This window comes from Ruditapes philippinarum, unplaced genomic scaffold (genome assembly GCF_026571515.1).
Source record: "Ruditapes philippinarum isolate M1 unplaced genomic scaffold, ASM2657151v2 ctg7228_1_1_1_1, whole genome shotgun sequence".
Taxonomy (NCBI): domain Eukaryota; kingdom Metazoa; phylum Mollusca; class Bivalvia; order Venerida; family Veneridae; genus Ruditapes; species Ruditapes philippinarum.
In genome coordinates, this window is record NW_026855223.1 from 30066 (window position 1) to 46253 (window position 16188).

General features: G+C 34.8%; 1 protein-coding gene across 1 annotated transcript in view; it reads right to left on the reverse strand.

Annotated features, from left to right (window-relative positions):
* LOC132742542 (cleavage and polyadenylation specificity factor subunit 1-like) overlaps nt 1-12581 on the reverse strand; it is a 34782-nt gene extending 22201 nt beyond the window's left edge. Inside the window, exons 1-2 of the mRNA XM_060730976.1 lie at nt 12555-12581; nt 11822-11970 (exon numbers count right to left, since the gene is read on the reverse strand). Of these exons, the coding sequence (XP_060586959.1) occupies nt 11822-11925 (104 nt within the window). The 5' untranslated portion in view covers nt 11926-11970; nt 12555-12581. The remainder of the gene's footprint in view (nt 1-11821; nt 11971-12554) is intronic.
* Between the last annotated feature and the right edge of the window lie 3607 nt (nt 12582-16188).

A 16188-nucleotide genomic window follows, 5' to 3' on the forward strand; every position in this document is an offset into this window, starting at 1 on the left:
CTCAGATAATCAAAATCACGGGTACAGACTATTACTTAAATGTCCATCAAACACTATGTGAAATATGAAGTCTTTAGCATACTTTTAACAAGAAATCGCGCGAAGCAAACATATTGTGACAAGATTAGAGCCGCCTTGCGACAGCAACTGCACCTATACTCACCTAGTAGACACCAAAATATCACTAAGCAGGTCATCTCGATCAGTTATAGCGGCAAATACAAAACCACACTAACATATCTGCATAGTGAGACTTCGCAGACAAATAACTGTTAAAAAAATAATCAGCAAGCGGACGAACACCATGTCTTGGACACTAACCCCCCTGAACCTGACCTCTTCAACCTAGTCACCCCACAAACACCAACGGGTCAATCCCTACATAAGTTCAAAATGAACCAATTCACTATGTGAAATAATGAAGATTTTGTTGACTAGATACTTCTCAGATATCAGCGTAAACATGTCTAATCACCGACAGCCGAACAGACAGATGAAGCGACCGACAGTAAGAGACGAGACGGCAACATTAGACAAACAACCCGATACGCCCACTCTTTGTCAGAAAAGGGTGTCATACAAAAAAACATTTATTTTCTCCCAACACTATCATATATTCATACTTACCGCCCAATAGCTCAAGCAGGAGTTTTAAAACATAACTGGACTGTCTAATCTGCATCAGAGATATTTGAAAACTATAATTTGAAGAAATGGCTCATGAGCCGGCAATTAGCGTCGCTTAAACGGGCGCCAATGCAGAATTATATAGAAGCAACGTGATAAAGGACGCTAATAACCCTAAGAATGCTCACAGCACCAACCAGTTTGTATGAATCAATCACCATCAATATTGCTATAGATAGATGATACAAATGGTTATATCCTTATAACCTTAGATTTCACGCCACCTCTACCAAGAGGCCTGCGAAAACAACAACCTTGTAAAACGACTACCTACTGAATGCTACAAAGACAAACACCTCTCGCATAATCATCAACAATCCATACGTTTCTGTATAAGCAACGAAAAGAACGTAATAAAAGATAACTTCTATTCTCTAAGCTATAAGCTGGCTCCATACACAACCAGAGCCCAATGCAAATAATAATGAGCAAAAACCCTATGATAAAAGTGACCTAACCACAAAAAAGAGCTAAACAAGAAAGCAAAGTTTGAGTAGCTAATATCAGTAGAGAAATGATGTTCAAAGAATATTTCTTATTTAGAGTTTATAGAGAGAGCCTCTAAAAGTGGAACCAATCAAATTATATGAGCAATCGTGATAAAACGATGGAACTACCTAAGAGATAAGTGCAATCCATCAAACAGTTCTGGTACGATCATCCAATCTTTGAGTTCTGATAAGTACAAGCATGTGTTTAAGATATTTCTATTTTGAGCATTAGTGAATAAAGTAGGACCCGGCTATAAAAGCCGTCCCAATATTGAAGATTGCACTGGGAAACTAACCATGATACGTACATGGTTCATATTAATATAAATGGAGTGTGGGAGCGTGAGTAGAATCTATAAATAATACCATTTTCCTCTAGTAATCTAAGAGCGATATTAATAGCATTCATCAAAATTTAATCCCATATTCAGACTGATGCTCAACTATCACCATGTGTTAACCAGACATCTCCTAAAACATACATGTACATCAATCCACTCAATATAAACAGCTCCACCTCGTAGTGTAGCAAAAAATTTAGATTCGCCTCACAGTTAAACGGTAAATCAACTACACTAAAGTTTTCTTCATCCAACAGACATATGTCTAAGATTTAAAACATCACATAAATAACACATAAGACACAACTCAATCAACAATCCTCTAAATGTATGAAAGATAAAATTAAGGAATAACATTTAGTTGCTACGAACAGAGAGCTAACACAGTATAATCAGCGACACTCCATCATATATTAATTATTTGCAACTTAACCAGCTTACGTAAAAGAGATACATACATCAACTTATTAAGTATTAGCTCAATGATCATCTGATATCCAACATCTAAATAGATAAATTTATTCGCCCTCAACACGAATAACATACGAACTGATACAAGTTCTAACTGATCATAACAGTTTACAGTTATAAACTAATCTTCCGATATACTATAGAATCATCATCTTTGTATCTATATTATGTTAACTAAATAACACCTTATCTAGAGAGGTGATCACATAATACTCTCAGGACAATATGTGTATCATCACACTCAACGTGTGACGTAACGAATTCTACCTCGAGGGATAACTCTTGAAGTGAAGAAATATTGAAAATAATCCCAATGCCTATTTATTAATAAAAAAATCCTGAATAACCAAAATATAACTATAATAAACCCACAAATAAATAATGCTTTAATATTTGATAGTGAGTCCTATATATGACAATGCAGTAATAAAAACCAATTAAGTATCAAAATCAGCGGCGCAGCTACTTGGTTCATCTCGATCAAAATGCTAATCGTCTTTCATCTACATGCATCAATAAACACATGTGTAAATACTGAGATCAATAAACAGAAATAATTAATCGCAGGAAACATCTAATTGCAAATAACGTTGTATTATGAGAAGAAAAAAAATCCTCTTTGTAATAAAATACAGACATATACTATCACCAAAATTAAGAAAAGACATATGCAAGATATAGAGTATATATAACGAACTCCGTGCTATAATCATAAAAGAGACAGGCTGCATAAAAACAGACTTTACAAAACATGGATCGTCTTGACGAACTCAGACAAAACTTTGCGGCGAGATTTATACAGTCTCGTGTACAAATCTTGGAAAGCGACCGCACGAGACAAAACAGATGATCAGTGAAGGTTGTTATGCAAACCGTACAGAGATCGTGAATCCATGTCTTCATTGTTCGTTGAATTATGAATGCAGCTCATAGCTCCACCGTCTATTCATGGCCATTATATTCGCCTCTCATCTATTCGGCCTGATGTAGACCTCGACCTATTGTTTCCAGTGTTGTATAAGACAAAATGAGATTGGAATAACAGTTATTACCATACTAGGGCTAACCCGAGTTGAATAGAGAAAAGCATCACACGAGTGGTCTATATCACCACTTAGCCAAAGAAGATACGGATATGCCGAGATTTGAACAATGACGAGAGCTCCTGGCGTTCCCGACCGTCTATGAAAAATGTTGATAGAGGCGTTAGTGTAACAATCAGAGAAAAGTACTTAAAAAAAACGAATATCAAAGGCAACAAACAAAACCAGATAAACAATACATTAAAATACTCTCTACTAAGATAAGCCACTAACAGTCGTTCTAGTGACAGATCGCAAGCTAGCGAGCGCGATTTTCAATTTGTCTATATAGTCATATGAGCTGGTCGCGAGACAATTCTTACAATTCCTATTGAGTACAATCTTACATATAATATATACATGAGAATTGTGTTTACGACAATATAACTTCAATTATACTAAAGAAACCTAAGAATATATCATATGATTTTGGCTTTAATAATACCTTTTATCTAGATGATAAGCAGCTGTGAGTCCACGAATTTTAGGATCGCCCTTGATTTTTGAGATTATACAGTCAACATTTGTAGTTGTTTTTCATACACACTTCAGGTACCTAAAACAACATGTAGTAATAAACTGAACAATGTGCACAAGAGAAAACATTAAACTGGCATTAAGATTAATCATGGAGATAAGTATAATGCCAATAGAATAATAGATCCCAAAACGTTTTGCCTGCCACTCCTACATTATTAGAATGGTATTTGACACAGGTGATTTCACATTCATTGTTGAACTACATGATATATAGCAACCTTATCGCAAAGTGCACTTGACAAGGATTGAGTCACAGGGTGGTCCGCTTTAAATCAATTAAGAGTGGGACAATGAGTTAAATCTATAAGATATTATGTTTATACACCATTCAATGTAATTTAGTACGCAACGACTACAGGTCAAGAGAATGATAGGCAGAGGAAAAGAGGAACAACACCTATAAATTACTGGGCCCGAGAGTTAACAAACACAACTGATTCCCCATATGACTAACTAGAAGCAAAACGGACAACAACATAAACCAGCATCAAAACCTATTGCTCAGTACGTACCTTACAAGACATATGTTGTTCAGGAGTTAACCATGACCACAACAAGTTTCGCAGACATTCTAAACCAATCAGATAAGTGGAGACTCACAGTAGTTTAATGAGCTGCCAGGGATGACACAAGATCAAGTCCAGAGAAAAGATCAGTGGAAATGTGGAAGTCTGTTAGGACAAACCTATTGAAGAGAATAGCAAAAGACCGATGCCCATGAACATTTGCTGCAGGTGTATGTTACCAAATTTATAAAACAATCAGAAGTTGCATAATTCCTGTCTTGATAAATATTCATTGATTAAAACAAACAGCAGATTCTTAAATAATATCACTAACAACAGTATTAACGATCCTGATGCTCTTAATTAGAGACGCATGCTAGACAAAGAACACCCACAAAACGGTGGGGCAATATACGGACCAAAGATGTTTGAAGATCAAAAATTAATCTTTCAATAGAGATGTCTAGAAAATGTTTTATCACTTAACCACACAATACTGCACAGAGTAATTACGTGAAAATGGACTGTAATATTCATTGAAAAGTCTCCTGTTACAATTTCAAATAAAAAAAGCTCCAACACATAATAATCAACAACTTGGCCAACCAAACCTGCTATGGACAAGTTCCTAGGATGAACCAATCTGTGATGCCTTTGTTAATGAAACATCAGATCAGTCTTATAAAATTTTTCTCTCTTTGTACACATAGGCAATACCAGAGACGACAATTCTCATTTAAACATTTGCACACAAGAATCCCCGATTTTTGCATTGATTTTTCTTTTCAATCAAACCAAATTTATATTTCATAAGTGCTGCACTTCTCAACTGATTTATAATCTTCGATGAGAAAGATCATTAGGTCTTCATGATGTTTGAATAGGATATCTAGCTCAAGTCTACATATACTACGATCAGGGCGATTGGAAGTGTATTTTTTAGTGGTCTAACTCAGAAAGTCCCAAACCCAACCGGCTCTTCTGACCCTTCTAAGCATTGACTTAGATAAGGTATTCCTGAGTGACGTTCCCAAATTTAAGCAAAGCCAAAGTCATGTCTACCAGTCTAAACCATACGAACTCCAATTAAATAGCCATATTTATCTGCACTCACTCACAAAGTAATAGAGCACACACTCTGTCAACATATAAGCGCGATAGTGTCCTATTGACTGATTACCGCAAAGCACACTATTGAAAAATCGTCGCAGGGGTCGCGATACCATCAATGCGATAAAAATAGACCATCAACACTCCATGCCCAAATATTAAACACCTTAACTGAAAGATGTAAAGGTAAATCTATAGGCGGAGATAGCGACAGACAAAGACCTATTTACAAAGGACACATAGATAGACAAGTTTGACCTTTACGAGTCAGTGAAAAAGAATAATAAAAAGTAATACAAGAAAAGTGCTCACCTGAACTATATCCTGCCAATAAAACTAAGAAGACGGTGGATCTCAAACAACATCTAAATTAGTTGGCGACAAGCCTTTATTCTAGCTTACCACCCTTAACCCGATCACTCTTGACCAATGACTACAAAATCGGGCCACTAGGAATCATTTTCTAATTATGACAGAGACCTCCTGCGAAATAATGGAAAACTGTGGGTTAGAGAAATCTTAGTTATAGACGGACAGCTTTCTTGTCAAGCTCCCTATACCTTGCTAGTGAACCAGTGACCCATCAACATGAATAGAGTGTCATCTACTACATCAGTGACCAACTCATGCCCAATATGAACTGTTGGGTAAAAATTAATTCAGTGGGTGGACAAAGAAGTAAAACCGAAACGGGACGAGCCGGAATGCCCCGCAAACTGATTCCGCAGTATACCCCCCTATACAACTTTAGTGTGCCAGGCCTATAATAATTAAAGGAGCCACAACTCTGACGAGCAAAAATATCACTTTCCAAGCAGCCGAAAAAAATCTGACAACATGTACACATTTTGCATGAGAAATATCCACCATAGTTGGTGAGTACCCACAGACAGACAACAGACGGACTTCGTGAGGACCTTCCTACTATTACAGAATAACTCTTTTGTTCTCTGTTTTACTCTGTTATACACCCACTACCTAATTGGTAAGTGCAGACATCGACACTCGACCAGATAGGAGTCAAAACAACAATGGCATCATACTTATGTATCTCCCTAATCTTCTTTAGCACAACAGCAAAACACATAGCCCTTAAGCCCCTACAGAATAAAATTAATGACATAAAAAATGTACAGTTACCTTTTGTACAGTTACCTATTCAGCTACAAAATATATAATTTACCTGAGATGTTAACGCCTTGTAAAGGTCAAGTCCAGTCTGATCTAATTGTACCTATATGTGTTAACTAAAACGTTGTTGTACCCAAGTCAGTGTTGAAGAACAGAAATAATCTGTCAATGTCCTTAATCACTGTCACAAGATCAGAGAGCATACCCATGAATCTGGTTAGCTGCGGCAGAAGGCTAGACAATGCACTCAGTTAAGAGCCAGAGTGTTTCCAAGAAATCAAACTTACTCGATATTAAGAAGAGTACAATAGATGCAAGATTCCACCAGCTAATCCATTACGATGTTATATGTGCCATTACATCAACTACTTAGCAAGAATTAAGCACCGCATGATAAACAACAAATTTCTACCAATAAAACGCTTTACTCATACACTAGATACGTGCTATATTTTTAGCATCTAGATACTGACATTTTACTGGATCAACTTCACAATGGACTCGGTATGAGATGTTGCCTGTTGTAGACTTGCTAATTTACTTCTCTTTAGTCTATCTATCCTACAATCATTTAACTATTGAACATAAAACATTTATCACAATGTATAATTTAACTCGACCAACCATTTACATTCGAAAAACTACATCAGGCATGATCCCAATAATGTGCTTTTGACTTATTTTCGTTAGCAAAAAAATGAGCGAAAAAATATGTTTAGGCGAAGTAATACAAATGATAATCCGGATGATGTAGCATGTAGCAGTCTCTGCCCTATACTTTCAGTGGAATTCAGTTGTACGCAAATATCCTATGACCTTTTCTCATTCATAATACCTTCGGATTCATGAACCAAAGACAGAAATTGGGCCAGAATAGAATTATCATGTTTGGCTGCAATAACCTATATACAAGGAGTGAGCATATAAAACATGTTATGATCTAATAAGTAAATTACTGCGGCATGCATAACTCGAAGATAAACATTTATGATTCAATCTAAAATCTTCCGGAGAAGACTGCATAGAAATTCTGGCCTACACAGGGAAAAAATATATCGAAATCAAAACTTAAAAGATATGATAGAGCGAAAGAAGCCACATCTTGGTAATATTGAGTGCATATGAATTGTGGTTAATTACAAGAGATAAGAGTTCTAGCTAATCCATCTAGAGAATATCCAAAAGCTCATCAATACAAGAAATGCAGTCAAACTCATCCAAAGAACTAGACTCAGTTATATCAGATGAAAAGAGCTTAAATCACATTAACAGGAATGGACAGTGAATGAAGTGGAGAACATCATTTCAAAGAGAACTACCAGGCAACCTTGAGGATTGCCAGAAAAATTGCTGAGAGATCTGACAATGCTGCGACTTCTCTTTTTTTTACCAAAATAGCATGAAGTCATACCTGAACATATCACAGACATTGGGGAAGTGTTGAAGGAAACAAAAGGAATCCTTATTCATCTACAATCAAATCAAACGCTGTGCATCTATACATCACCAACTGACAGTAACAAAGTGCAGTCGTAAATGAATATTGTCAACCTCGCCTGACATTACTGTCGTAATCTCAGAAATAGCAAAAATTCAAGAACATTAAACGACTGGGAGATAATTTAGAGTGAAACAGAATAATATAAGATTACAATGACACCGAGAATGATGTGTGTTACAAAACCACATAGGTTGCCGTCTACTAGTAAAGAAACCTGGTTCAGTTGTAACCAATTGATGAAAAACATGACTTTAGGAATCAGCATTTCCTAAGAAGAAGGAAAAAGGCACCAAGATTGATGGGTAGACCCTACAGAGAAATACATGATGAATGTTTGTTGTAGGCTTGAATGTGAAATAGCCTGAAAAGAAAAAACCCTTCCCTTAACTAATACATGACACCAACAAATATCATGTATTGTACCATTAAAAAAAGAGTGAATGTTTGTCAATATATACACAAATGAGGAAGCGAAAAGTCGACAGGTTGTAGCCAGAACGATACTTGTCGCGCAGGATACTTTTGAAATAATTGATGCAGATACTGACATATATACATTTAGTAAGACAGATATGAAACAAAAGCCAACAAAAAAAGGCTGTGGCTTATTATATTATGGTGTAAGATATGAGTACATGTATCTATGTATGCTGTCCGCACAGAACTTGATATTTGGAAACAAGAATGGAGAAATGTCTCTGAAATCATCACATGGGACACAGCAAAAAACACTTAAATTAGCAGAGTCATCACCTGTGCTAGCAGTACTTTTCAACAAGCAGAATTCTACACTTATTGTTGTAGGAGAGTCAAGTCAAATCAAAGAATACAAAATAGGCTTAAAGATACTATATCTTCTAAAAGAAATCTTCAAAAAGAATTAATAAAAAGAGATATTGAAAAGATACAAAATGTTGTAAATGGTTAGAAAGTTGATGCAATAATATTCAAACAAAGAACATAATATGGAGATGCCCTCGTCAAAACAAAGACATGAATTCACCGAGCCTATAGTGAATTGATTCCTTTGATTCAATTATAACACTGAGACTATCACAATCTCATTACAAAGATTATACATGTAATTATTTTACTGATGACAGTGACCAAGCCATAATATAAAATGTACAGGTATTTTGAAAGCCATTTAAATCAATAAACCTATAGTATGGTTTTTTAAGTATATGTATTGTACAAAACTGACCTAATTGATTAAATAAAAGAAAATATGTATTCACATATCAAAATTATCCTACGCAAAACGACACATTATCGACCATTCTATTTTTAATCGAAAGTTTTAAACCAAAACAATAAATAGTTGAGCAATATCTTTCCCTTCTTCGAAGACCAAATTTCTTCCAACCTTACGAAGAAAGGTGTTGAAATTAAGACAATATCGGTCTCAGAAAAAGATGGAGCGGCACAATACACTGCGGAACATGTGTTGGAATGGTTGAAAGAAACATTTTGCAGAAATTTTATCTCTTTTAAATCAGACACTGTTTGGCCTCCACACTCATCTGATCTAAGTCCGTAAAATTTCTTCCTATGGGGATACTTAGAAGAAACTGTTTACAATCCAAAACCAGACACCCTTGAGCAGCTAAAGTCAGCCATTCGCTGAGAAACAAGGAAAAATTCACATGCAACGAGTGTTAACGTTATTGAAAAAAGACTCAATGATATCGTAGTAGCACAAAACGGACATCAGATTGAACATTTGACATAAATCTTTTTTGGTGAAATTCATTTTTATTTTTTTTATCAAACAGAATGACTTTAATGTTAAATAAACTTTAAATTCTCTAGTTTAAATATGTGTGTTGATATTTTAAAATCATGTTATATATGTAAAACAGGCCTATGCAATAACATTTGCTCGTGCAGGTTATGGAACTTGTTGTATGTGGTTTTTGCTGATTGTTTTTTATGAAAAACATTAAACATTCAAAGAATAAGCTTTTAAAATACTCTCGGTTTGTTAAGTTTTGTTGCAATAGCTGCACTTTATGTTTTATTTATACATACAAGTGCAAACATTGTCATAATCATGTTTTTATCAACCTATAGGTAATTCAACAAGAGGGCCATGATGGCCATAAATCGCTCTAATCATGTTTTTATCAACCTATAGGTAATTCAACAAAAGGGCCATGATGGCCCTTAATCGCTCACCTGAGTCAGAAAATTGTTAATTTGGATTTTTTTTTTTTTTTTAAAGAGGATTTTTTTTGTTTTTACTATATGCATTAATGGAAAATCAAGACTGATAATCTTGATGTCGTGTGTTCGATACCTACTCATGCCACTATCATTTTTAATAATATTGTTTATTTGATGTTTATATAATTTTTCATTTTCATTCATCTTCTTTCAAGAAAATTGTTTTCATGTTTATTCTGAAATATTCTTTCTCTTGTTTAGTATTCTAGATTGTTCACTGATAGAATATAAATGTATATGAATGTTTGTACTTCGAGGTGTGTGTGCTAATTTATACTATTGTGTGATATTGATATACTGATTGTGTGCTATTGTACTGCTAACATAGTAATATATAAGTTTGGATTCTGTTATTCTGTGTATTCTTTATTATTGTAAATAAATGTTTTTCTTTAATCAAAAATTGTAGATTTGTTGCTGCATTATCTTCTCTGTTAGTTTAACTTGTAACAATATACAAAGGAAGAAAATCCATGACTCCCTGTGGCAGGGCCAAATTTGACCCCAGGGCTTTTATTGAAACAAACCTGAAAGACACAAGATGATTCATGCTTAATATCTAAGCTCTAGCTATTTTTTGTTAAGAAGAATATTTCTTTAGATTTTACTATATACATAATTTTAAGCACAAAATATCCTAATTGTGAATACATGTCTATCTTATCTATGATTAAAATTCTGCACCGTGTCAGATGTTGTTATAGTTAATGCTTGAAGATGACATGATAATTTTCATGTATATGAGGAATAAAATGCAAGTATTTATGTCTTCTTTACCAATAAAATTAAATTTTTTATGCATGTTATGTTGTTTATTTATTTTTCTTGATTGATTAATTGAAACAAAAGTGTGTTGTTAACTGTACTTTTGCTATGGTTGGCGTTACAGTTGAATAGTTGTCGTCTACCACTATATTTGGATTTGGATTATTCGAACCCATTGATTATTCGAAGTAAATTTTCGGCAATTCAAATTTAAACATTACTTTACTTCTCTATGACAAGATAGGACATTTTTATGATGGCTGCTTTGTGCCATTCCTGTTTCACCCTGCAACCCCGTCATGCGAAAAGTAGAGAATAAACAAGTTAAAATGGCGAGGCGCATAGCGAAAAACAAGCTTATTAGTGGGGCGCGGGGCAAAGTTTAATAAATAAAACTTTTCCCTGCTGAGCGAGATTTAAGAAATAAAATGGTAGACTAATTAACGTGTTTTTCGCTCCGTGCCCATTGCCATTTTAATTTGTTATTTCTCAACTTTTCGCTTGGCGCTTGGCATTCAAAATACACTAATTAGCAGGGACGCAGGGAGAAGTTTTTTAGTTTATTTAACTTTGCCCGCGCCCTGGCTTATAAGTCTGTTTTCTCTCCGCGTCCCTGCTGTTTTATTTATTTAGGGGTGTCACGCTAAGAAAAAACAACTAACCATTTAAATGGCGCTTTAATAACCGTGTTAAAGGTTTTAACAAACAGTACTAATAAAATCCTTACATTTTGAACATTTTCTTTGCTTCTTTAAGAAAAGATATGACATTTTATTCTTATTTTGTGTACTCACTATGATTACAATACATATTCAAACATGGAGTTAGTAACTATTTTCTGCTTGGGTCGTACCGTACTTGATCAGATCGAAAAAATACATTGAGTACAACTTATATACAAATTGTCATATATTGTTATAAAAAAAACTGATTTCACATTCCACTGAAAGCATGTAATACATGTATTTACCTGTTTTCCATACTGAAGACTTTTTCTAGTGAAGTATTCATGTTTATTTTCTGTTCTGTTGTTATTGTTTCTTCTTCTACTTCAACAGCTGATGTAGTAAACATTCCACTCTCATCTTTATATGCACAGAGAGTGGTCACTTGAGGTTTCTGAAATAGTACATATGTTTTATTGTAATGCATATTTCCCTAGTAAAATTCTAATTGCAAAGTCATTAGTTAACTTATTGAAACAAATGAAAATGTGTTTTGGTGTGCTTTATTTATCTTCTTCTTCTTCAGCCATTTTTTTCGTGTCTTTTGTTTGTTGTTTTATAGGTAACAGTGTTCACTGGTTGCAAGTGAGTATAGTAAAAAGGTCATTTGATCCCAAGAAACCATTTTTTAAAATGAAATAATAATACTTACTGAGAGCAATTATAATTATTAACTTGACCCAGAGTCTATGCTGACAACATACTGTTTTCTCTACTTTTTTTAACTATACTCAAAAGGAGCAAATACTAAGGTTAGATAACCCATCGTCGAACTTGATCTGTATTTTCATTGAGACAAACATTCTGACAAAGTTTGATGATGATCCAATCAAAACTGTGACTGCTAGACTTGTTAACAACCCAAATTGTTGACGACGCACGACGCACAAAGACGGACGCCGGGGACATAGCCCCATCACTATACCCTCACCTTGACCACTTCGTGGTCAGGTGAGCTAAAAACAATATAGTACCTACATTTGAAATGAGAGGCTTGGTAAGAACAAGCCGCGGCACCAGTCACTTTCTTGTTTCAATGTTAACATCATGATGGTTCCCTCATCACTCATTATCAAAATATAGGGATCAGCTACAGTACATTGTTCTATAGGGGGTACCCATCTCAATTGGGGAATGTGCTGCCAGTTGTTGTACTGTAAAATTGTAGAAAAGAGCATGTATAAACCAATTATAATAATTAATTTATAACCAAGCAACACACTACAATAGTCTATACAAACTTTATTTTAATTTGACTGTGTAGTAAGTTATAACCTTATAAACACACTCTCAGATCTATACCTTGAGTCAACCAGTACTAAGAAATGAGTGTAAAGTTTCTAGCTTAAGGAAATAATGGCTGGCCCTGACAGGGTTTAAACCCACACAGCTGGCCATCCTTAGATTGCCAAGCTGACATATTAATCACTTGGCCACATCGGCACTATACAATAATTATTCACATATTGCATGAATGTTTAAGAATAGTTAATTAAATAAACATCTGTGTTAGAATTATTGGTTTTGGTGAACAAAAAACTACAATTAAAATGCTGCATGCGTTTTTGCAAATTCAAGTGCATATCTTAAGAGAACATAGAAAAAGAAACTGCATACAAAACATAAAAAGGAATATTTTAAGTTTAAAAGGGACATAATATTTATACAAAATCTCTGCTAAAGTTCAAAAATTTCAAAAAGTGACCTGCATTAAAAATACATTAGACATGTCACAGTGTTAGGTGTCAAGAAAATTCCTTCAGTGATTAAAAAGGTAAAACTTGAACCAAATAAGTTTTAAATAAGTTTGTTTTGTTTGTTGTTTTTAGTTGGGTTTTACAGTACAGTATAGTTCATATGGCAACATTCTGGCTTTACAGGTGGGGTTAGAACCAAGACCTTATGTGCCCCTTCTGTGCATTATTTCAGACAAAAACGTGCACCCGAGTAGAACTACCGATGTTCCATAAGATAGCTGGATAGCTTACTAATATTAAAGAATTCGAATCTGACCTAGAGCAGTAAGAGGCAAGTGGTTAAAAAGTCAACAAGCTTAACCACTAAGCCACAGACACCGCCCCCACCCCAATTATATATCAAGAGCAATACAAGGGTTAGTTGGATAAACCCCATCAGTCTTGATTAACAAATAATTACACAAGAATCGTCTCCTTACCTCCATCCAGTAACCTGATGCCACCTGAGGACACCTGTAGAATATATCTGCCTTCCCCAACATTACCAGCATATATAGTGGCAGTCTGGGTACTAAATCCACTGTGATCTAATTCTTGAATCTCCTGACCAGTCTGTAAAATCTGTAAACCATACGAGTAAAGAAAATATTGATACTTTCTTAAATCAATTTCTAAAGGTTTCATTTTGAATTGTCATAATTAATTGCTTTACTGTTACATGAATTTTTTTATAAAATCTCACAACTTTTTTCATTTGTAATGAAAGATGCAACTGCATCTGAACAATGTTCTCTTCAAAACTTGCCACAAATGGCTTAAATATAAAATAAAAATATTAATATATAACCACAACTCTCCTTACACTCAAGCCAAATAAATAAGTCAAAAAGAAGGAAAAAAGAACAGCCTTATTTTGACGAATAATTTGTTACAAACAAACACAAACATGTCGGATAAGTAATCTATGGATTGCATGTGTTCGGACCAAGTCAGGGTTAAGCCGTTGTTTCTGTTAGCAAGAAACTTATTTATTACTTAGTACTAGCTGGTTCCAGAAACAGATTCAAGAGTGTTTCCATAAGCTTATAGCTTCCGACACAAACTAAACACACAATTAAAATTAATTTGTATAAAACAAACACAACAATGACCACTGATAGCTTATGAATCTATAGTTCTGTCGTATAGGGGTGATAAAGATATTTAAGAAAATGCCCTAAAACCAGTTATTATTATTAACATACCATACTAGAGTCCGGTTGACTTAGTATCAGTAACTTACCATACTAGAGTCCGGTCAACTTAGTATCAGGAACTTACCATACTAGAGTCTGGTCGACTTAGTATCAGGAACTTACCATACTAGAGTCTGGTCCATACTAGAGTCTGGTCGACTTAGTATCAGGAACTTACCATACTAGAGTCTGGTCGACTTAGTATCAGGAACTTACCATACTAGAGTCTGGTCGACTTAGTATCAGGAACTTACCATACTAGAGTCTGGTCGACTTAGTATCAGGAACTTACCATACTAGAGTCTGGTCGACTTAGTATCAGGAACTTACCATACTAGAGTCCGGTCGACTTAGTATCAGGAACTTACCATTACTAGAGTCCGGTCGACTTAGTATCAGGAACTTACCATACTAGAGTCCGGTCGACTTAGTATCAGGAACTTACCATATTAGAGTCCGGTCGACTTAGTATCAGGAACTTACCATACTAGAGTCCGGTCGACTTAGTACCATCCTGTATCTCTTGTTTCTCATCATCGTCTTTGTCACCACTTGTCTTTGATCCTGTCACTGTCCACATGTTCACACAGCTGGGTAACTCAAACGTTGTCACAACTTGTGGTCGAATACTTCTCTGAATACAAAAACAAGGAACTCAGATTGTGTTATCTTACTTTGACATCAACAAATTTATATTTCATTGAACTGCTTATCAGTTCACTGCTTAAAACAACTTAGTGTTAATGACATAGGAGAAAACAATTATATACACGTGCAATAAGACTTAAATCATAATAGCTAATTTGTGAAAATGACTACATAGTGACTACCTCTTCAAACAATTAATTTTCTTTTGTTAGGTTTTAAGTCATATCAACATGGTAAAGGTCATATGACATCTTTCCAGCTTTACTGGTGGAGGAAAACCTTTCAGACACCTGAGTAGTACCTGTAGTTAGCTAGATGGATAGGTATACCCCACCACTTTGTTTTGGGGGTGTAATGAAAGAAGCTTAAGTCCCTGAAAAGATATAAACCATACTAGAGTCAGGTAGACTCAGTATCAGGAACTTACCATACTAGAGTCCGGTCGACTTAGTATCAGGAACTTACCATACTAGAGTCCAGTCGACTAAGTATCAGGAAGGCATGGCTGTCCTGTATCTCTTGTTTCTCATCATCGTCTTTGTCACCACTTGTCTTTGATCCTGTCACTGTCCACATGTTCACACAGCTGGGTAACTCAAATGTTGTCACAACTTGTGGTCTAATACTTCTCTGAATATAAAAACAAGAAACTTATTTTGTGTTATCTTTTTTTGACACAAACAAACTTATTATCTTATATCTTAAATTTATAATTCATTTAACTGCTTATCAGTTCAATGCTTAGAACAACTTAGTATTAATATCATAGGAGAAAACAATTATAAACATGTGCAATAAGACTTGAATGATATACCGTATAAGAACTTATATCTGCGGGCTTAATATTCTGCGATTTTTGTTAAAATAAGGGGTTTTAAATTTCTGCGTATCTTATTTCTGCGGTGTCATCATTCTCGCCTTGATGCTTTTTAATTCTGCGTTTTAATTAAGATACTTCTTTTCAAAATTAACCTACACAAACAGACAACATTTTAAGATTTGTTGATATAACATTACTTCCGGTTAACATGC